This window comes from Centropristis striata, chromosome 5 (genome assembly GCF_030273125.1).
Source record: "Centropristis striata isolate RG_2023a ecotype Rhode Island chromosome 5, C.striata_1.0, whole genome shotgun sequence".
NCBI classification, from domain to species: Eukaryota; Metazoa; Chordata; class Actinopteri; order Perciformes; family Serranidae; genus Centropristis; species Centropristis striata.
In genome coordinates, this window is record NC_081521.1 from 31,525,901 (window position 1) to 31,550,000 (window position 24,100).

Sequence of the window (24,100 nt, forward strand, 5' to 3'; positions counted from 1 at the left end):
GGATAATGCCATTGTCCTTGTGGCACAGCAAGCCCAAAATAGTATCATAAAGAGTCACTTCGCCTCCAGCACCCCATCCCCTTCTCTGTTGTGTTATCGATAGCAGTTTGATAGTCACGCCTCTGAATTCTACTATTGAGTATGTTGAAAACTTGCTAAGGAAAGTTTTTTTTCTCTGTATTAACAAAATACAAGCGGAAAAGCGGATTTAGGAGGGTTTCAGTCTGGTCATTAGCCATTTTATAGCAGAAACACCCGACTTGTGCAGACTGACCTTACGTTGAGATACCATCCAACTAATTGGATTTTGAGAGGGATGTATCTAACCTGAGGAGAGGAAAGGGCGATTGGGGACATTGATTTTCTCCATGTAACATTTTTCATCCCAAAGCCCACCTCCATCCACAATTAATCTCTTGGGCTCTGCAGCCACTAATTGACTTCACACGAGAATTTTGCCAGACAATTACAACTGTCTGCTTAAACAGTGGCAAAAACAGCAACAGGAGGTTGTCTCGGACGGGGGTACACTCCATACTTCTCCCATTTTGAGGGAAAGTATTCAAGGGCATTGGTAGAAGTTCTACCACTTTTACTTTTAGTGAACATGTGCAAGGATTTTGGGATGATTTTGGAGCCCAAAATGTCTCTCTGTTTGTGCCTGCTGCTCATGGAAGAGAAAACCAGACATGCCAGAATTGCCATTTTAAGGCAAAACTGAAGAAACTGGGTGTCTGTTAGATGTCAATACACTGTTTATGCTCGTTCTGCCTGTCACACAGAATGAGGCACGACATTCTGTTACCCTGAGTTGCCAAATGAACCTAACAAGGTGGTAATTAGCAGATGGCAGGGGCTTTCTCGCTGTTTCCGGAGCTGCACTACTGTCAGAGAATTGCCTCATTAGACGCCCACTGACACCCCTGCTGGTGACATCTCTGCATTGCTTTCGCTCTCATTTAGCAGAAGCATTGTGTCAGTGCGAGCCTATTGTAATTTGACTGCTCATTTACAGGACGCCTGTGTAAATATCTTCACTGTTGGCCAATTGTTTTGGCCCCATTGAAGCGAGGGCATGCTTATGTGCCAAGAAGTGAGCCAAGCTGCAGGGATTTCAGAGAAGACAGGTCTTTTTCGCTTTTGGCAGAATGGTTTCTGTGCCAAATGCATGCAGCCCTGTGACTGGGAGTTTCACCTGAGTGCTCGGTATCTGGTGTGGAAAGCTTCTGTGCCAGAAAGTTGCAGTATTTCAGTATTTCTCTCTTTGCCAACTTTTTTTTTTTTTTTTACAATTCAATCAAAATTCTAGGTCATGACCATAGTTTTAGCAACTAAGCAACAGTGGTCCACCACTTTGGTCTAGATGGATTTTGATGGCATTTGGTAAAGATGTTCATGGTCCCCAGAGATCGATGCTTGTTGACTTCTGTTATTTCCTATTTTTTTCCCCTAGTGCCATCCTAAGGTTCTCATTTACTATTGGATTGATTTCCATGACATTTGGTTCAGACATTTGTGTTCTCCTCAGTATTGGAATTAAATAACTTTGGCAATATCTTGACTTATCATCACCGCCATTAGATCATAACTTCAATTTGTCTGATGCTTTGGTTTATGGCCAATTTCCCAAACTACAGCATGCTGGACTTGTCATTGTAAGCATGTTAGCATGCCGACAGTAGCATTTCAAAGAACCTCGTCCAAATACTTTGGAAGTTGGCAAAAAAAATCCAAAACTCTTTATTTTTCCAAAAGATCCTGGATATTTTGAATGCTTTGCTCTGCTGTTGCCTTTAACTGTGTGAAATGCAGCAGAAAATTTGAGTCAAAAAGGGTGGCCCATGCTGCTAAACCTCTTTTATAATAGTAGAAGGGAGTGAAGTTCTTCTTGGGTCTTTTGGCTAAAAACAACTTGTCTCTCAACAAAAGACTTTTTGAAAAGTGCTTCAATAGTTTTGACATCAGTTACAGAAAATGACAGATGGTGAGGTGAGCTGAGAGTAGCAGTTTCCCATGGCGGATACCAAAATCTTAGTGTCCTAAGGGAGTGGGGAAAGAATGATGGGCAGCAGCATGTGTTTTATTTTCATTTCTGTGTATGCAGTGAGAGACGGATAGAAAGCGAGGCTTTTGTTAGTACATCCATACACTATGTTTCTTGTCTTTACTTAGATCTTTTATTATTGATTTTTTCTAAGACCTCTCCTCATGTTTCTTCTCTCCTCCTCCTCTGACCGCCTTTTACACATATGTGTAAATACTGAACGCTAACAGCAAATATAGACGGAGCCAGAGCTTGTTTTTATTTGCTTTCATAAGAGGTGGAGGACAGGGGGCTCAGCGACAGGTAGATGCACCCATCACTTGAGAGCAAACCCTTGTGAAATGAAAGTATACAAAGTTTAAGTGGCAAGCAGTTGAAGAAAGAAAAAGGGGAGATGCAGGGAAGGCTGATAGTTATTCAGAAAGTGATCTCAAACATAGGTGTGAGGAGCCCTGCGGAGATCTGCCAGGGCTGATGAATCTCCGCAGCGAGGCAAAGACGCACAGTCAGAGATGGAGCGATAGAATAATGATGAGAGGGCAGGAGGAGAGAGGCGGGGTGAGCTTCCACGTGTGTTCCCATGCATTATCATGACTCCTCTCCGCAAACACCCCCCTCTCCCTCCACCCTGCGCCACCCTCGCTCCCTCTGTTTTTAATGATTCGCCATCCTTGAACTGCAGCCCCCCCCCCTTTTCCCCACCAACTCCCACACACTCCCCATGTATGAGAGTGTCTAATAGCCAGATGACAAGGCACAAAGGCCCCCATTGTGTCCCACATGCCTCGTACTACCCGCCTGGCAGGCCAGTGATGCGCTGCCTTGTAACCTAGCGGGAAGCTGAGAGTTGCTGCTCCCTCCCTTCTCTGTTTCTCTCTCTCTCTCCGTCTCTGGAGATATGATGTAGCGCGCTAACACAACCTGACAGGCGGGCCACAAAGACTACCCTGTTAGAAGCACTTGAGTGGGAGTTTGCTTTGGGCAGGGGAGGTGATTTGCATGCATTTGTGTGTGTGTGTGTGTGTGTGTGTGTGTGTGTGTGTGTGTGTGGATGAGAGAGAAAGAGAGATTGATTTTGTTGACCCAGTGGGGTGTTTACCCTTAGTTGCAGGAATCCTGTGGTAGCAATTAGCTCCACCCATTGTCCATAGTGAAACCAGCTGATCTTTTTAAGGCAGTGTGTGAAAATGAATCCAGGGCGGCAAATCCAAGCATGATAAAAGCCCTGAGAAAGGCGGAATCACTCCCACCCACTTTAACATGGGAACAGGCCTGACCCGCGAGGGGAGGGAACGGGATGTATATTGTTTGTGTGTGTTTTGGGGTTTTTCATGTCTCATAGCTTCTGGGAACATGGACCACAGGCTTGTGGCTTTCTAGTTGCAAAGCGTAGCCGGTCCCAGCTTTTGTTTCCTTGACCTAAATTCCTCACATTCATTGTGCCAATAAAAAGTCTATAGTGTTGCATAATGGAGAGCCATGCTTCCCTTGGCTTTGGCCCTCACTTGTTACTGGACTGTTTCAACTTAAGTAAAGCAGCAGGCACACTCAGGAGCCTTGGAATTCCGTAATCACTTGAATTATTAGCTTGTGTGTACGCCTGCAGAGCAAAATTATTGAGTTGTGTTAAACACCCAGTAAGCAAGAAACTAAAAAAGAAGCTTTTAATAAAAATAGTTTCAACTGCAGATGTTAAGGGTGAAGAATCGACCCCCTCAGCCAGGCTACATCACGCCACTGATCTGCAGTCCCAGCGGTAGCTGTGTTACCGCCTTAGGGAATGAATAAGAGAACTTCATTTAATTTACAATATTTTTGAATTTGGCAAGCGATAGCTTTTTACTCCCCAGCAGCCAAGTCCATCCTTCAATACTTCCTGCTGAAAATGGGTATCATAAAAAATGCTGCTCAAGTTTCAGAGTTGAGTTCTTGTAGAGTGTGGGATGCGTAGGATGCTCCTCACTTTAAAATTTTCTTTTACTTTTACTGTGGGAATATTTCTCTTTCTTACTACGCAATGTGATGATGTTTTATTCTGTTTCTTTCAGCAAACTTTTTCAGTTTTGAACCCTGCCACTGGTTTGAAAGACGAGTCTTTGTGTGTGTGTGTGTGTGTGTGTGTGTGTGTATGGGTGAATATGATTCAAACGGAGTTGAAAAATGCTTCGTATTGAAATCAAAGCAAGAGTGACTTTTGACTGTGTTGTGTGTGGCACACTGACTCAGAACTGTGCAGTATGGTAAAATAATCAGATTAGAACGCAGAATTAGTCTCACGATGGGAAAAGTCATGTCTTAACAATCTCTGTGGGTGTCTTGAGGTGTATTATCATACTGACTGATGCTCCTCACAGTAGCTTAATGCTGATCTCAAAGCCTGCTTTCTGCTTGATTGGGATTTGTCAACATTTTCTCATCTGCAGAAGATCTACTGCATCAGAGAATGTGGCAGCAAACATTACCACACTCTGACCTTGTAGATTTGTGTTTGAAACCACACAAAAAAGCAAAAGCAGATGTAGCATGAAACTAGATTTTGATGACATGCGTGTTGCTGCGACAACTGCAACATGATGTCTTATGTAGATAGTGGACCCTCATGCTCACTACCTCAGTCATGAGTAAAGGTTAATCATGTACCCCCTGCCAGACAGCTTTGAGGAGTGAGCGCTGGCTATTGATGCCCACGGTGTAACTGAAGCCATATTCAAAGCACATCTGTGTGTCCCTTCCCGAGGAAGCGGCTCCACACACAGCTGGAGTCCGCACAAAAGAAGAGTGCTACTATAGCAAACACAAGGGAATTCTCTCTCTGTTTCCTCTTTCTCTCTTTATCTCCCCGTTTCCTCTCTTCTGACATTCTGTCGCTCAGAGGAGAATTATAAATTTCCCTCCTCCTTGAAGATGACTGTGCAGCGCCTTCACTTGCTCAGACTTGGTTTGAAGTGCCGATATTCCCGAAAAGCAACAGTCCCAATGTTGTGTTCTTGTCATGCATGCATCTTTATTTTAATGAAAGAGCCCAATTAATTAATGTTTCATCACATATGACAGCTTCAATATATTTACCACTTAGCACCTAGCCTTCTCAGGTACAAGTAATTGCTGTCTGGACAAGGACCCTCTTGATTTGTTGATTTGTCCGTCAGGGGAGTGTCGCCGAGCTTGTTATGAATATTAAATATCAGAATGTCTCTTTGATTGTTTCACAATTAAATAATCAGAGTTTGTAAATGAGCTCCATGTAGATACCCTCCTGCATGATTTGAGTGTCGGACTGACCCAGATTTCTCTTCCCTTTCCTCTAGGTAAGGTGTTGAACACTGATTTGCGCCACTACCTCAGCCTGCAGTTTCAGAAGGGCTCCCTGGACCACAAGCTCCAGCAGGTGATCAGGGACAACCTGTACCTACGCACCATTCCCTGTGAGTAGCCTCTACAGCCTTGGGCATGTCAGTCTCCCCTCCCTGTCTGGGCTCAGCTTGTTGCCCTCTGACCCCTCCAGATGGAGCCTGGTCTGCCGTCTGCAGCTCGGTCTGCATCGTAGCACCCATTTTCTTGCCTGCAATTTCTATAAATCCACTTTTAACTTATTTTCCAGTCACTTTTCTCCTTTCCTCCTCAGTGTCGGCCCATCAAACCTTTGCTATTCTCCTCATAATCTCATCATTATTAGTAAAAGCACCCGGGGTTTTAGACTTAATGACGTCCTAGGAAAACCTGAGTAGACTTTGATACGGAAGGCTAACATTATCTACCATGAGTACAATCTGATGTAAGACTTCAGGGCTTGTACAAATTTAGAATCAAGGGGAATGGCGTACTTTCTCTTTCGGTTTTTATGTTTAATGTAATGAAAATATATTTTGAGACGTATTGAATTTAAAGAGACATTCATTTTCAGTTCCTGATTATATTCAGACTGCAGTTATCTTACAGTTTTAGGTGTGAAAGTGTGCTGTCAACTTTTTCGTCTATTCTCTCGTCCCTTTCTCTACCTGAGTTTTTTTTTTTTCTTTGCACGTCCGCTTTGCTGCTCCTTTATAAAATGGAATAATAAATAACTAGGACGGAACGATTTTGTTTTTATACCCGAGTGATTGTAAAGCGGACATCAAGGCCAGCAGGCGTAAATGAAAGAGCAGCTGCAATTCTCTCGGCTGCACAGATGAGTTTTTAAAAAATTAAATAACTTTTTCTCATTAATCACTGCTCCAGACATCGTTTTTTATCTTTGTACCCTCAGTTAGCATTTTCGAAAGCTCTCATTTCTGACATATTGCATGGAGAGAATTTAAAAAGTGTCATTTCGTGTTGCATTTAATGTACAATAAAGCATTAATGATTAATGGGTGATAATGACATAATCAGCAGGGCTTTCTCCTCTCTCATCCCGCTGCTGAGTGACTCTGCCGACAGATTTGCTGAAGAAACGTATAAAACAATTTACACTACAAAAAAAAACACAAAGCCTCCAAGCTGCTAAGCTATTTATCTGCAGTATAGGGAATTGGCAGTAACATCTTAATCTGTTACATCTCAATAGGATTATTACAGCTGTTGAAGCACTGACATGGCACATCGTGTTCTAGTATTACCCGATTCTCTACATTTGAGTCTACGTTAGAGAGTCAACATCGAAGATTTAAAAACGAGTGCCATGTGGATCCCGTGCGACACATTGTAGTCTGGCTTCAGTGGCTCAGCATATGTCCCATGTCCACTCTGCTCATGCTGGCCTCTGCCAGTGGCTTATCACAGCACACTGAGCCGCAGTGACCACGCCAGGAGCCTAAATAGCCACTGCAGCATGATGCCCATGCTCATTACAGCAGCCAGAATGGTATCTCAGAGTGAGACAAGCATGACTTCCTTCTCGCGCTACACACAGCACGGCTTCATTAAGTGTCACTCCTGCCTCCCATAAAAGATGACAGGAGCTCAAGACAGTGCCAGGGGTCCGGCGCTCCACGAAATCCTTGAAGCCTGGCGGCTAAATCCCGACCCCCAACTCCACCACCAACTACCTCTATTTTTCCTTCCAATCCCTGTACATTAATATCCGTCACGGAACGGCAATCAGCTCCACAAGTCTCATTGCCAGATTAAAAAAAGAATGAGAAAGGATGGTGGAAATAAAAAAAAAAAAAATGCCCCAGGTTTTCAATCCTTGCAATTTCTTTGAGAAGATTGAAGAGGGTTACTTTTAGGTTTTTAAGCCACTTAGACAAAAGACAGACTATAGCTTTGCACTGATGTAGCTCATCACATTCCTACTACAGAGAGATAAAAAGTTAAATGGGATTCATATCAAATACAGTCTTACCTTCTGTATTTCATAGAAGCGACACTGGCCTACAGTATAAATTATAAATGCAGGCCTCAGGGAATAAATGGAAGTGCTACAAGGTGAACCTTGCTACTTGATCCTGATTTTTTTCTCTCTTTCTTTACGTTGCCTCAAACCTCATACTCTTTTTTGTTTAATTGCATAACCTTTATCAAACCGATCATGACATGCAATGCGATTCAATCTCTCCTTGACGCAGAAGAAATTATAAGATAAGATGTCTTTGAACCAATATTATTCTTGAATATCAGTAATCCGTATTCTTTGTTAGGTTTCCTGTAGTAATGAATGATAATACTTACAATTTACTATGATATCAGGATTCAAATGGCTCATGATGTTTGGATGCATATTACATAAAGCAGCTGCCTGTCGTTATATTTTGCATATCATTGGGGTAGAACACATGCTCAGTGTTACTGAAGCTGTGACTGAACGTAAAGACATTTTTTTTCCCACCTCGGTCTTTACAAGCACTATTTACATAGCAGTGCTGAATAGATCAGACCAGTTAGAAACCAGAGATCCAGAAGATCAGATTGGAGATTTATGCGATTTTTTTATTCCACTATTATACCTCACACTCACAGTATATGCATAGTATGTATTAGTGTATGTTATATGGCTCTAATGGATGCATCTCAAACGTTATGATCAAATCCACCATTTGTTTTCATACTATCTAATAAATCTCGTGGAGGCTCAGTAAATCAGATATAAACAACATCAGTCAAGTTTTCCATAGGTTTGTTCTAAACTTAAACAAAATGACATCATGAGTAAAATATATATGGCAACACTTTATTTGAAGGGGTATGCATAAGACTGACATGACATTGTCATAACCATGACATGACAGCTGTCATTAAGATGAAGGAGACTTTATGTAGGCTTATGAATGCTGTCATTAAGTGTAATTTAGTCAATTATGTCACCTTTAATGCAAAGTTGAAATTGTTTGGGATGTCTTTGACAAAAACGTAGGATAACTTCCTCAAACAGAGGGCCCCGACATAGACATTTTGTACTTTTGGGGGGAAAAAACAAAAGAGGAATACTTGTTCTTTAAACAAAAAAAAAGTTTCTTTTAACATTTGTGATCATGTATGTGCAAACAGGAAGTAAGGAAGAAGTTAAACAGATCATGATACTGATTTATAAATACCTTGGTCAACAACTTAAGTGTACTTACACATTATTGGGAGGAGTTTTCCTCTGTTTTTCTTTGCCGTGACAGTTTCAGCCGTCTCAAACAATGTCAACTTTGCATTTAAGGTGACATAATTGACTGAATGATACTTAATGACAACAATCATTAGCAAGCTTAAAGCCTCCTTCATCTTAATGACAGCTGTCATGTCATGGTTATGACAGTGTCATGTCAGTCTTATGCATACCCCTTCAAATAAGGTGTTACCATATATATTATATAATTGGATTAAAAGTTAGTTTTATTAACTTAAAAACATGCATCACCGTACTGAAGTTCCTCCAGTCTGTCAGTATATTTCTACAGTGGTTTTACTCCTTTTTGTTTTGTTTTTTCTTCCCTGTTGTTTAGCTGAAGTTAGCATCAGTGAGACTTGGTGGTCTGTCTCTGGAGTCCCACTGAGTGGGAGTTCAACCTGCTTGGAGGGAAACACACAAAACACATAAAACAATGTATGGTTATGTATTGTTGTTATGGCCTGTAGACTCGGTGCCTACTGTCTAGCACTTTTTTCATTTGCTCTAGTGTGATGCTTTTGTCTTGTAATGTTTCCATGCGCTTGTTTCATCTCTTCAAAGAGAGGCTTGCGAGGAACAGCACTCAAGATGGAAGTTAAAACAGTGCGCTCTTTTCCGCTGAGAAATGGCAGCAAATTTCCTCTTGTCTTCGCTTCAAAGCTCCGTATCCCAGCGCTGCTTCTCACATTACAGCTAGATTTCCAGTTTCAACAATATTTGCAGTTCCAGTCTGTCAATGAGTGGAATGTGAGCGTGCTCTTCAGTCCTCACAGCTGTCCACGTTTGGAAGCTGAAGACTTTGTGAACTCGCTAATCTAAAAGGGATGAGAGCAGATAGCATCCACCGCCTCTGTTCCCTGTTCCTGTTAAGCTATAACAGTCTTTCCATCACCTCTTAATGTTACAGCTGCACTTGAGACATCATATGACAGAACTATAATTACAAAAGCACATGATGGTGTTTGAACTATAAGGGTGCTAAAAACTGATCCAACTCATTTCATCATCTTCAGATACGGTAGCTGACTAAACAAGACTAAATAACAACATTTCCCCTTCTTTCTTTCTTTCTTCAAAAACGAGCTTATATTTTCTCCTTTTGTGGCTTTGCTGGTCTCCTCTGATTGCTCTGTTTGACAGAATAAAAGATTGCCTCTGCAACAGACTAAGCTGTTTCAGATGTGATGGCTCATACTGCAGTCAGGATGGATGTTGACACAGAAAGAAAATTAAGAACGGGGATAGGTTCCTATTAAACTCTGAGTTAAATTCCCTCGTGCTTGCAGTGCATCCAGATAGCAGAGCAGTTCAGCCGAGGTATCGTAAAAAGCCCTGATTACATCTAAGTTGACGGTAAGCAGAGTCGGCATGTTGGGGAGCGTAAAATCATTTTCATAACAATATGTGTTCAGTGTCTCGCAGATGAGAGTATCAAGGAGGCAAAACATGACACTTTCTTTAACCAGTTGCAGCAGTTATGGTCCATTATTATTTAATGAATGCAGAGTAGTGCTTCACTTTTGGAGCGGATGTGTGCTTTGGGTAAAAAAACAGAAGTAAACATCTTTGAGTAAAATGTTGAAACTGTTGCTTCAAGATCGTTTCAGCTATAAAGCAACTGACCTTGTCCATCACATCTGCCATAAGTGGACAATACACTGTAAAACATGTCACTGATTTTTACTCCCATGTCCTTGGTGAGTTTAGCCTTGGTTTATGAACGTGAACAAATCTTTCCCCAGTGTTGGAAACGTGGTAAGGCTGTAATCTTTAGAGTTATTGGAAAGGATTTTACCCGTAAAAATGTCGTGGTGGCACTCACAAATTAATTGTTTGGTTTATTGCAAATAGGGGTGTCTTAGAAAAGGTCTGGCATAAATAAAAATTTTACTTAAGTAGCATTAAATGGACAAGTCCCTATTCTACACTTATGTTTAGTCATTATATTGCCATGGAAACCAGGCTGCATGTGGGATAATGAGTAAAATGGCTTTGTGAATGCACAGCAGATATGAAAGTTGTGTGATTATTTAAGAAATATGCAGAAGGTCAACAGTAAAGTTAGATTCTATACATTCATGTACTGAATGCCAAACTTGCAAAAGCCATCTTCCCTAATTCTCCTCACTTGTGTAGTGCATTACTATAGTATTTAATTGAGCCCTGAAGGAATAAAAGTGGCGCTGCTGCTCACTGAAGACAAAGTAAAAGTGTGCAATTAAAATCCTGTTCATTATCATTATCATCAGTTTCACTTGCTCTGTATTCTAACAGCTGTGCTGCTGCTCTGTAGTTGATGTTTTTTTTTCACTGTTTCATATTTTAATAATGTATTCATAGCTTTGTGGTCCCAGCTCTGTTGACTATTCATGATGTAGACACAGATTCACCCCTGAGTGCTGTATTTGGACTTGAATCATATCCCTGTGGGCATGTTGGATACAGTGTCACTTCCAGCTTCCCTGCCGCACCCCCATCCTAGTCAGCTAGTGGCACATTCAGCCTGTTTGCCTTTTGTCTTTAACTGTGTCGTTGTTGGCAGGTACCACTCGGCTGCCTAGAGAGGGGGAAGTTCCTGGGGTGGACTACAATTTCATCAGTGTGGGAGACTTCCGTGACCTGGAAGAAAGTGGACTGCTGCTGGAGAGTGGCACCTATGATGGTATGTTTCACTGCAACACATACTACAACTCCACAACACTATGAAGGAGGGTGTAAAAAATGGCGTGGATGACCAATTGCAGCACATTTAGGGCAAGACTTGGTGCAAAAAGGAACTAGACTACAATGTGCAGAGCTGAGCGACTATTTTATGAGCAGGTAAAATGACCTTTATCCAAATCCTGTTGGATGTACATCAAGCACATCTTTTTTTCTTCAGAAAAAGGTTACTGCATCAACAGAAAGCTTCAAATCATCTGCAGCCATATTGGTTCTCTGAAATTCTTGAACTGAGCTTCATGTTGACCCTTGGGAGTCTTGGGCTATTGCGTCAGTTTTTGATTACTTTTCATTCTGCCTGCATATACCACTTAAAAATGTTTAGCATGACTTGTTATATTTTTTTCAGCATAACCTCACCTATATGACCAGACAGATTTTTTTCTCACTTTGACTCACTGCATCAACATTTTTAATCGAAAAAACAAACAAACAAAAAATAAGATTGGAATTTGAGAAGTAGATTTTTTTTTTACTTACATAACACAGTCATGCTCAATAAAGAATTTTAAATGTTGCAAATGTGAACACAGGTTGCAAAATGAGGATAACATCCAGTTCTATACTTTTATTCTAAATATATTTGTCTTATCTTGTTTTACTTGGCCAACATCAGCAAACAAAAACTGGCATGGAGTTTCAAGCCAGTTCCTAAGAGGGAAGTTAACCATGACATCACAAAGACGTAATGTGCCAGCATTTTCGGTGACTCCACAGGGTTGAATATGCCCTATATTAGATAAACTATTTGTCATTGGCCATTCAAGCCACCAAAAATCTGTCCAAAGTGCAAGGGGGCCAGAAGCATCTGGAATAAAGAAGTCAGTTTTGGTAACTGACGACAGGTCGTGCAGCACCTTTCTGCCTTTAATGTGTATATTTATGTTTTCCCTAATAAATAAGTGATTATGAGCCTTATCTGTTGAGACTGCAACTCGACCTCATGTTATGAATAATGAGCAACAGGTGGGAACAGGACGAACAGGATAATATCATTTGAAGGTTAATTTTTTATGAGTAACTGACAAAATAAACGGAGCAGAACCTAAAGACAACACACTTCTTTCTTTAAAACTCCTTTTCACTCTCTGATGCATCAGAAAAAATCCAGCACTCTCAAGGTGTGTTACATAAACAGGCTTTATGCTCTGCCTTTACAGATCGCAGGTGGATGTAATAGAAGTTTAGCCTTTGAATTGATGCTAAAATCATATAAACACTATCATTAAATCTTGTGGTTGGACACTTTTGCTGTCAGAGTTCAATTTGAAGAGCCAGGAAGATTGTCACTGGATAGGCTAGGTGTGAAATCAGCCTTATGTGAGATAGAATAGAACAAAGCTAATACGGGAAGAGCATCAGAGAAACACTGCTGCCCAAAGAATAAAGACATAGTAACCATAGAAACAGAGTATTAAGTCATCACTACAGTTCAGGGTCCCGGTCCACCCTGGGGACCTGCTGCTGCTGAGGATGAATCCCCACGTGGTGCCCTGGTTATTAGTTCTCCTGTGAATTTGCTGAGCTGTGCACCATTAGGTCACTGGATGAAGTCAACACATTGCCCGAGTCATCAAAAGCCTGTCAGTGTATACATGAAAGAGCTTGAGATAATATATTCCCAAGCGATTTTAGTGCAGAAAAGAACTTCACCCTGGTCCTTCACACATTTGTGTCGGAAATGTGTAGGAAGTCTTTCGTCTGCCCTCGGTCCCATATCCAGTCCTGGGAGACGGGCCCTTCAACCCTGAACCTATGAACTAGTCAACACGATGAATTATGGATCTGCTCTGCCCCTACCTGCCTAATGTAACACAGCAGTGTGTGTATTAAAGGCACACATTCAGAAGCCTTCAGAAAGTTAATCATTAATGCCCAGACTTTTGACCTCGGAGTCACTGCAGATAAACTGCAAGATAAACTTTTTCACATTTCTTCACACAGACAGGCAGTTGAGTGCAAGAAAGAGGGGGCGAGATATTTACAGCATAATTAATGATTTCCCTACCGTGAGTTAGTCATTGACTATAGATGTCTCACTAGCTGCTACAGCCAGTTTACTGTAGATTGGAAAATTAGCTTCAAGGGCCCTTTGACATAGAGATGCACTGCTTTAGAAAAACAGTTTTATGCCTCCTCGGCAAATACAGCAGTGGCCAGAGGTGTTATTGTGTTGTCTCTCGCTTGAAGAGGATTGCTTTAAATTTCGCATGAATGTCCACTTGGACTCACGGATGAACTGGTTATAGATTAGAGGTCAAAGGTGAAAGTCACCAGAAACTAACAAATTTCGTTTTTGGCCATAACTCTGAAGAGGTAATTATTTTATATCCAAAAGGTCAAAGGTCTAACTCACTCTGACACCACAATCTGCAAAAACACATTGTTATTCAATTGAATAACAGATATTTTGTCACAATATTTTAACTATATGTATTATTGTATATTGCATATCGTCGCTTCTTTGCAACAACATCCATATTTAAAGCATTGTGTACTGTCATGAGTCTGAACAGATATGGTTGACTTGGCTCTAATTTTAATCATAGGATAAAATTGTATTATACTACTATTTATAAGTTTATCTTAATGGAAGGATGTGATGAAGTGGATCTGGGACGAAGCAAAAATGTGAAAATATCTTAAGTTTTGTGTAAACACTGTCTAGATTTCCTTTTATGAACTGTAAATCTTTCTTTTTTGATCAGAGATACAGAGTAGGTGTAAGAGAATAGAATTATGATTTAATTATATATGCAGTTAACACATAATTTAATGATACCATAAATGACCTCTTGGTGCAGCAAAGCACTTTATCTTATCTTTTATCTCCTTGTTTTTATCATTTGATGCAGTTTTCTAATCCCATGGCTTTTGTTTTGTGCTGTTGGTGAAGTAATTCACTCTTTTTATGCCCTCTGTTGTTTTGTTATGTTTTATTGTTTCCATGCTGCCTCGCTGCAAAAATAATTTTCCTCTTGTGGGACAAAATCTGAACTGAACTGAACTTTGAGTGTAAAGGACTCGGGGAGGGGAAACCGCATTCCATTCCCATCTACTTTTTCACTGCGGTCAGTCATTATTCATCTCTGTCTTCCCCCTCTTGTGACATGCCTTCTTCAGTGCATGTTACGCTTCTCTGTGTGAGCGAGGCCTTACTGTATATGTGGCCAACTGAATGGAAACCTCAACCTGGGCAGCCACGTTCACCGCTGTGACTAATCCTCCAGACCCGCGAACAACAGTGGCTGGATGTATCCATGGTTAATCCGTAACCAAGAGTGACACTCACTCCCACTGCTCTGCTGGAGCCAATATCTGAGACAATGAGAGTTTCAAAGATTGCTCACCCATTATAAAAAGTTAATTCAGAAGGTCAATATTAGGAAAATACTTAACCAAGCACAAAGAGGAAAATTGTCTGTTTATGATGTGGCTCCTCAGCATTAATCCATTAAATTTTCAACCAACAGTCTCACTCTCTGCATTCCAAGAAGGCCTTAGCAGCGAAGTTGACTCAGCCGTTACTGAAGTGGATGGGGAAGTTTGAACTGCACTGAAAACAAAGAAAGATTACTTTGCCAGTTTTTATTTTGCAGGGTGATGAAAGTGTCAGGGTGTGAGTAATACTTGCTACCTTTGCTGTGCCGAAACTCTCGAGAATTAGATTATCGTGTGTGCCAGAGTGTGTGCATGTATGTGAATTAGGGCATATCCAATTTTCTACCCCTCACTGTGGTCGGTACAGAAAAGCCAGTAGTATGAATCATTCATGACAGAGACAGGGAGCTGAAATGGACGAGCTAAATCAAGAAAAGCAGGTGTCTCTCGCTGCTGAAACTCAGAGTAAGCGGCAGTTGAAATAAAGATCTCAGCTGAAAATACTGCATTGTGTTAAAGATGAAAAACTCCCCTTTTCAGTGCATGTGAACATAAATTTGGTTATCTGGAATGCCAACCAATCTACAGGGCTGCCTGGAAACATGGAATTCAACAAACCATTCTGAGTAGTAGTAGTAGTAGTAGTAGTCGTACTAGTAGTAGTAGGAGTAGCAGTAGTATAGAAAGGGACAAAGTATGTGCATTAAGGAGATTGTGGTGGGTAAAATACAGGACTGATCTAGGAGACTGGGGTTTATATACCATGAGAAACCAGATGTTTAAGACTTTTCAATTGCAGTAGGGCGCTTTCACAACCCAAAGTTCAGTCTGTTTTAATGCAACTGCAGTTGTGGTGCTGTTAAATTCTTGTTACTGTTTGTTTGGTCGCTTGTGAATGCTTCAATCGTACTCTGGTGCAGACCAAAACAACAGGACCGAGACCAATTGCAAGAGTGGGTCTCCGTCCATTTCCAAACAAACCCTACTGTGGTTTGATTTCACTGTGAATCTAATCCGACCCAATTACAGGAAATAAACCATGACGCAGCTACCTGCGTGGGATTTTGTAAGATGTACACAGAGCGACATATGCAACAAGACTGAGAGAGGACTGACTTGTACTTCTGCTAAAGTCTGATGTTTACTTGGGCTTATACATACATAAAATGCTAAATTAAGTCGATCGGTCAGTGCAGTGTCAAAGTGAAAAAACTTTGACAGCAATATTTCATGGTGAGTTTGGCTCCATGTTGCCTTGTTGATTTCCATGTTTATATTTTAACTGACAACTTTCCAACCAAAAAGAAATAATACTGCAAATATATTTCCAAGCCTCCACCCATGTACACTCCCTATAAAAAATAAAAAAAAAAGATTTTTGCCACAAAGGGCTTTCTAGCAGAAACATCTGAAGGTGTAACTTCTGCCATGCTGACCAATCAGAGCAGGCTGGGCTTTTTCCAGGAAGGGGGGCTTGAAGAGACTGAGCTAAACTGAGCGTTATAGACATATACAGGTATATTCAGACTGTTTGAGAAAAATAAAGTGTTTTTTCAATGTTAAAACATGTAAAAAATATTCTAGTAGTTAACCAAAATTGAAGTATGAACCTGTTAATGAGCATAGTATGTCAAATTTAACATACTGTATCTGTCTTACTATTTCACTCACCCATGATGCCATCTTAAACCCCCAACATGCAACCACATTACAAAAGACAGAGTCCTATTGGAAGGATGTAATGCAAATATAAAATAGTACAGATTTACACACCATGAAAGAAGCATAAAAGGCTGAGGCAAAGAAAAAAGGGTTATAGACACGACAGTGCTGTGGTACTTTATTGTAGCAGTTACAGACAGTTACAGTCTGCAGTTGTTGGCCTGCTAGGGCCGTTGTGATGGGAAGATGATGAAATCCACTTTTTGCCGTATACGATGTATTCCCCTTGACAATCATGGACTTTACTGGGGGGAAAAAAATGACCATTTACCATCCCCTTATTTTGCTGGACACATTGCCTACAACCATTTTATAATAGGGTCGTTTTTGGTATAACAGGCTTTGTGAAGTTCTGAGGCAAAGCTGCATAGCTGTGGATTAGATAGAAACAGGGCAACAGGCCAGAAGTCACAGAGGAGGGAGGGTGCAAAGGTGCTGCGCTAGCAACAGCTGCCCACTCCGAGAAACTGGCAAATCAGAGGCATGAGAGATTAAGAAGTACCTCCGCTCTGAGGTTTGCACTGCTGGTATCAAAGGAGGCGGATTAGTGTTGTTATTGCGCACATCCAAATAAAATAAGACAACAACAAAAAAAACTGGAACAGAAAGTGGAAGAAACAAAGATGGAGAGATGGAGAAAGCGGCATTAGAATGGATAGGAGCAGCTCAATAAGATAAAAGACAGGGAGGATGTGTAATTTATACTGGTTGTCACTGCACTGACTGAGGAGAAGAACTAAAGAGGAAGTGTGTGCGTGAAAAGTGAGTGAGTGTGTGTGTGTGTGTGTGAAAGAGAGCAGGTCATCTAACATGTGATTTTGAAGCTGTTCACCACACACACACAAGCAAGGGGAGCAGAGGAATGCAGCGTTGACAAGGTTGGCTTGTGAAGTGTGGGCATCCATGCCAAGCAGGGCCGGAGCCCTGTGCCAAGGCTGGAGCACAAGCTGGGCTTCACCCGCCTGGGGCACTGGCAGTCAGTGATGAGGCCTGGGCAGCCAGGGCACTGCCTGAGAGAGTGGAAGGCCATCCTCAATGATTAATGACGTTCTGCGACTGTGGCTGGCAGGTTCAAAGAGGCAGTGGGATAAACGCAGAGTGAGGCTGGGGTGGGGGGTGCGACGGCGGTGAGGGGCTCTGGAAGGGAAGTTGGAAGTCTGAGCCCTTGAGAGTATAAAACCTTCACGAGGTTTTCCCAAAGTTCCACAACATGAGGGGTGTCTCCACTGTCCACTTGTGTTTGAAAACATAGGACCACTTCACATGCTAAATGAGCAGATGCATCTCAATAAATTAGAATATGATGGAAAAGTCCATTTCCAATAGTTCAAGTCAAATAACCCCCCAGTATTGAGTGCATTTAGGTGGACGTACTTTTCAGAGGCCAACATTTCCATATTAAACATAGTTTTTAAAATTGGTCTTCATTAAATGTAAGCCTTAAACATTATAATTATTGAAATTAGAATGAAGAAGAAGAAAGTAAATTAATTAAGACATGAACTGTTTCATTCTGTGTGTAATGAATCTATATAATGTGTTATTTCCACTTTTTGAATTGAATTACTGACATAAATAACCTTTTTATGATATTCTAATTTATTGAGATGCACCTGTATTATAAAAGTTTCTCTCAAGGAGATTTGTCTCATCGCAGATATACTGTAGCTCTGGTCACAGATTATCACAAGTTGGAGATGAGACATGCTGGCAGCTGCTGACTAAAACAAATTGTGTGACACCTACACACATAAATACACACTTCTCACCCATAAACACTCATTGGCCTTATCGCTGTAAATTCCAGCTTGGGGTCTTTGCGGGCGCAGCAACCTTTTAACACAAAGCAAGTTTTTTTTAAAAAAGCTCCCTTTTAAGTTAAACTACTTCTTATTGGCAGCAAACACAACTGTGCATGTGTAACATGAGTGAATGGCTGTGTAATCCACTAACAGTGCCAAGCAAGTGTTGGCTCCCACTGTTAAAATGAAAATGTCTTTGCCTTTACACTGTCCACCCACCACTCTCAAAAAAGCTGCAAAAAGAGCTTTAATGTAATCACACTATGCTGAAATGATCAGCCCTCTGTGCACACTGTTTCTGCTGCTGTTACCTTAAACACGACTGGTACTTGTCATTTTGCCACAGCGTGACTAAAGGGAAGCAAGATTGAAATTACATAAGCTGTTGGTGACCAGAATTTTTACAGTGTGAAGAGCTGTAATATTTTTGTCCAGTCCTTTCTTCTTCTCTTTTAGACAAACCTTCGCCTCCTTACCAAGTCAGGACGTTTATGAGCCTCATCAACAGTTTTTATACTTTTAGTCAGTCTGTATTTTTAAAATAGAATAGAATATCTTTATATGTCATTATGCAATGCATAATGATATCAAGTGCAATACTTCAGTGCAGGAGTACACAAATATGTACAATGTAAAACATAGTAAAAAACATAAATAAAACAGATAAAAGGGATTTAAAAAAAATACATTTTGAATTAAAGACAAAAACAAACAATAAATAATGCATACACCCACATACAGTCATTGGAAAAAAGAGCAAACCATTGTTTTCTTCAGTTTATTGTTCATTTTGATGCCTGGTACAACTAAAGGTACATTTGTTTGGACAAATATAATGATAACAACAAAAATAGCTCATTTTAGTTTAATTTAAGAGCCGACATCTAGCCATTTTCCATGGCTTTCTTGATAATAACCAAAATCTCTAACAAGAAAAACATGTAAAATGGCTAGATGTCAGCTCTTAAATTAAACCCTTATAGCTATTTTTGTTGTTATCATTATATTTGTCCAAACAAATATACCTTTAGTTGTACCAGGCATTAAAATGAACAAGAACTGAAGAAAACAACGGTCTAACAATTTTTTTCCATCACTGTACATAGTATATGAAAGTAAATGCACAGTAGTAAATGTAGGCAGTGATGATATGTGTTGTTTACTGTATAACTAGTTAAAATGCTCATAGCTGAAGCATGTGAGTGGGCGACCCACAGTGCAGCATATTGTAGAATCCCAAGGTCAGATATTTGATCCACCAGTATAACAGTTTGTGGGAAGATTTTTTTCTTTCCTAGATATAACAGTTATTATTTTTGATCCAATTCAAGCTCATTATTAGATTGATAACAGCAGACAGCATGTTGGTGTGTTGATACAGCGCCCGTACCAACAGGTGTCTATTTTAGTCACACGCATGGTCATAGGGAGCTGGTAGCATGGTGGCTCCCAGGCTTTTTTTCCTCCACTTTTTTTTTCCAGGAATGAGAAGCCTATTAATGTAAGGCAGTAATTAAGGATTTGAGGTGGTCACTCTGACATAATCAGGGTTGCCAAAGGGTGACCAGACATCCTATTCAAATGAAGACTGAATTTAGAATGTGTCCTGGCATCCTCATAGGGAAGGTCTTTGTCCTGGTAATGAGACATTGGACATTTGTTAATGAGGCAGAATGATCTATCAGGACCACAGACAGGTTAAATCAGTGTTTTTTCTCTCTCTCTGGCATCAATCATGAGGAAATTAATTTAGATGTTGAACTGGGCAAACTGCTTTCTCCCCCCTGCCAGTCTAATAGTAACAAGTCGATGACAAACAGCTCATTCTGAAACACAAATTTTCATAAATCTGTTAAGTTTGGCTTTTTTATCCAGTCAACAGCTGCAATGTAAGGCTAATTTACAAACACATGTTGGCCCTGACAATGACAGTTTCTGGCATGCTCAATACTATCAAATAAGGCTTTTCTTCTCTCTCAAGTGGACCAATTCATTACAGCTTTCTGCTTGAATGTGCTCAAATAAGCATGGCTTGTTTTTGTTCTTTCACAATTTTTATTTAACTGTTGTGCCTACCAGTTATATGCTTTAGCTGTTTATACACTTATTTAATTAGTATTTATCTTTTATAATTAAATATCAACCCGTTTGGTCCAGCCCAATTCTGATGCTCATTCCCTAGATGTTTTTAATAATTAACTTTATTATGTTATTGCTAGAGCTTGTTGAAATGTTTTTATGTGATGCATGCAGTTGTTACATCAAAAGAAGGATAGGGGACTTTTTATGTCACATTCGATTATTAAGAGGACTGAGCATTATAACTCTATTAAATGTAACTGCAGATATATAGTTACTACCAGGTTTAGGTAGGGTTATGTAATCAGATTGCAAAAACATATGTACAGTAATGGAAAAATTGTTTTAGCCATTTTTCATGGTTTTCTTGATAATTATTTTGGTTAATATCAAGAAAACCATGAAAAATGGATAGATATCAGCTCTTAAATTGAACTCTTATGAGCTATTTTTGTTGTTATCATTATATTTGTCCAAACAAATGTACCTTTAGAGCCCAGATTACATTTGAATTCATTTTAAAATCAGGAACTTCAGGCTATTTACTTGTGAAACGAAATTCTGAAAAACGGGGTTTCTTAGACAATCGCTCTCCTTTTTATTTACATTGAAAATAGAACATTAACATTCCGAGTCATTGCTCCTTTTGTGTTACAAGAGCTTAGTCTTGCATGTGGTCTTAATTAAAAAGCATCCCACACGTTGTAGAGTACACACAGTTCACCTGCAGTTTGTGCCAGCATTGATTTGTAAGGGTAATTTGATTTTTTTTTGAAAATGTTATGAGTTGTTTAAAGAGATCTAAAAAAATATTTGTACAAATAAAATTTTTGTGGCTTCATGCATTTTTGGCAATATTTTCAATATTTGATGTTGGAAAATATTCAAATTAGATTTCATTTCTTCATAATCAAATGGACTGTACAATGTTTTATCTTCCTAATTACAACAATTTCTTTGTAAATTGTATTTAACTGACAATATTTCAAAGTAATCTTACCCAACCTCCTATATTACAACATGATAATACATTTAAAAAAACAATAGAACTGACTATAGAAAGCAGGGGAGTGCTACTGCTGTGCCTCAGAGTCACAGAAAATAAATGCTAAATTAAACTGCATTTTGTTGAACTAACTCGAAGTAAAACTTAATTAGGGGCCGCATGAGATTCAAACTAACTGCTCATTTAATAAACTTAGCCAAAAGACCCAAGTCCTCAAAGAGACATCTCACTTAATTCAAGCCCAGCCTCCAGTCTTTTGAGTGATTTTTTTCAGGCTGCACAGTTTTATATCCACACTGAATGAAGTTATATATTCTCATCAATGACTGCGGCTCATTAGTACAGTATAATTACAACACGATCCATCTCACTGCAGTTCCTTATTGTGGCCACTGTCTCTCGGCTCCTTGCTAATGGGCACTTACAGAGGCTACGTGTGCCTTTGTTTGAGCTTCAGAGTGCACAGAGCAAATTACCACTTCTAATTTAACTCCCTCAATTTGCATTCCGTCATTAAACATCCTATTAATTACAAGCCTAGCAAAGGATTTCATGGTTTTCGATAAGGAACTGATATTAATACTTCATACATTAAAACACAGATTAGCATAATTACCGTGATCAATTATAAAGTAATGTGTAACCTGACGCTCAGATAAGTTGTGATGGTTACTTCCACTTTGGATTTACATGTGACGCAATTGAATGTGTATCCTATCCTGTTTACATAGTTTGTATAGTTTTGATACAGCAAACAACAGTTTTAACAGGCTTTTGAAAGCATTTATCAGAATGTGCCTCATTTTGCTTTGTGTGGAACCTTAATTCCATTGTCACAAAATTTCTGTCAGTAAGAAAGTGCTGTCTCTTTCTCCCCCTCCGTTGCCTCTGGTCCTCCCTCCTTTGTTCCATTCTCATTTCTCGCTCTTCCTCCCGGTGGACTCCTTCGTCACAGTAGCTGTTCTCTCCCTGATGTGCCGTTTAACTGTTACAATACAATGTTCAGCCACTCAGACACAGCTCGGTCCAAACCACGCTGCAATCCCACACAAACACTGGAGGGTTGTGGTTTCCCAGAGACAGAGAACAAGCAGTGAGTCAATATTTGTACCATACTTTCCCAACTATTTTCTCACCTCTTGTGCTTTGACGTTTTCATCCCTTCTCTTATGTCATTATACTCTTGCAGGACGAGAGAAGGTAGTGAGTGGTAAAGTGGGTCACCCCTCTCCTATAGTTGAGGAGAGACGAAGACTCGCTGTGTGGTGTGAGGCTGTTTGCCGCCTTAGGCACCGACATGACAGCAAAGGCAAGCTGATAGACTTAAAGGGGCAACCGAGTGCTTGAGAACCTACCTTGGCGTAAATGCTGTAGTCACATTTCCCAGGGGAATGAGGCAGTAAATATGACAGTACAACAGTCAAGGCTTTTTGGCTTTGGTCTGTTGTTTTAAAAAACATAAAAAAGCAGTAAAATTGATTTGGACTTGAAGAATAAAACAAAACAAATGAGGAAAACCTGCTTTACAGTCGGCATTTTAGCAGATGACAAGCCAGTGAGAGATCATGTCTCTCTTGTTACATCACAGGCTCCGGCTAGATTGTGCATCATCAGCATGTTTGGGTCTTGAAAGATGGCTTTCTGTGTTTTGGATGAGGCATATGTTACTGTGGGTAAAATGATTCGGTGTAAAACTGTGTGGGTCAGTAGTGACAGAGATATCCAATGGGACATTGACTAATTTACAATAAAACAGAGGGAAAACACTCCATCATCCATGAAACTGCTCCAGAAATTGAGTTACGACAGTAAAAGCTTGGCCACGTTTTGTTCCAACCAATACAGCTCTGCCAGATATGATTTGTAGAGATCATTCCAACTCCCCTGTGTCATTTTACGACATTTAAACAACTACTACAGTTTAGGGGAGATGGCCTTGTCTTGGTTTGGTGTCAACAAAGTGGTTTTGCAGCTGCACTGTTGCTTAGCTGACTCTTCCTGTTCTGTGATGTGCTGCAAAGCCAAGAACAATCAGCAATTCGTTCCTACAGTATTTATACTTTTTGACTATGTGTGTGTGCATTTTGGTGTTTCTACACTCATAAGGGCCAGATGTTCTCACAGGGGTAGAAAGAATCCTCCAAGCAAGGCAGTTCAACAGTTTTCCAATCTTCACTTCCATGTTTGGTGGTTGTGGAGTTAGAGCATTTAAGTGTTGATACAGTGAAGTTGATGTACATAGAAAAACCTGCTGATTCACCAATGTTTTAGTCTATGGGAAATATATAGTCTATTTTGGCCCCGTGGCATTGACGGACCTGGAAGTTGTAATTCCATGGTTTGGCCAATGTGTCAAACAGGCTTCAAAGCTCCTTCGAACTTCCTGAGGGCTTGGTTAAGGTAATGTATAATGTAGTGATGTAGGGTGCAAATTAGGGTTATACAACAAATTACGTTAAGAAACAAATATCCATAAGTATATTTCGTCATAAAGGCTAAAGGGTAGTATAGTGGTTTAAAACGGTTTGCATATTTTTCCCTGTGTGAGCATGGGTTCTCTTCAGGTCCTCCAGCTTCCTCCCACAGTCCAAAGACATGCAGCGTTGGTTTAATTGGCGACTCTAAATTGCCCATAGGTGTGAATATAAGTGTGAATGATTGTCTGTCTCTATGTGTCAGCCCTTCGATAGTCTGGCATCCTGTCCAAGGTGTACCGCCTCTCACCCATTCACAGCTGGGATTGGCTCCAGCCCCCCGAAACCCAACTT

General features: G+C 40.3%; 1 protein-coding gene across 2 annotated transcripts in view; it reads left to right on the plus strand.

Moving 5' to 3' along the window:
* The window catches only part of magi3a (membrane associated guanylate kinase, WW and PDZ domain containing 3a), a 117,990-nt gene that overhangs the window by 66,265 nt on the left and 27,625 nt on the right, over window positions 1-24,100 (plus strand). For both annotated transcript variants that reach the window (XM_059332420.1, XM_059332422.1), the window contains exons 2-3: window positions 5,353-5,469; window positions 11,164-11,283. In XM_059332420.1, the coding sequence (XP_059188403.1) occupies window positions 5,353-5,469; window positions 11,164-11,283 (237 nt within the window). The remainder of the gene's footprint in view (window positions 1-5,352; window positions 5,470-11,163; window positions 11,284-24,100) is intronic.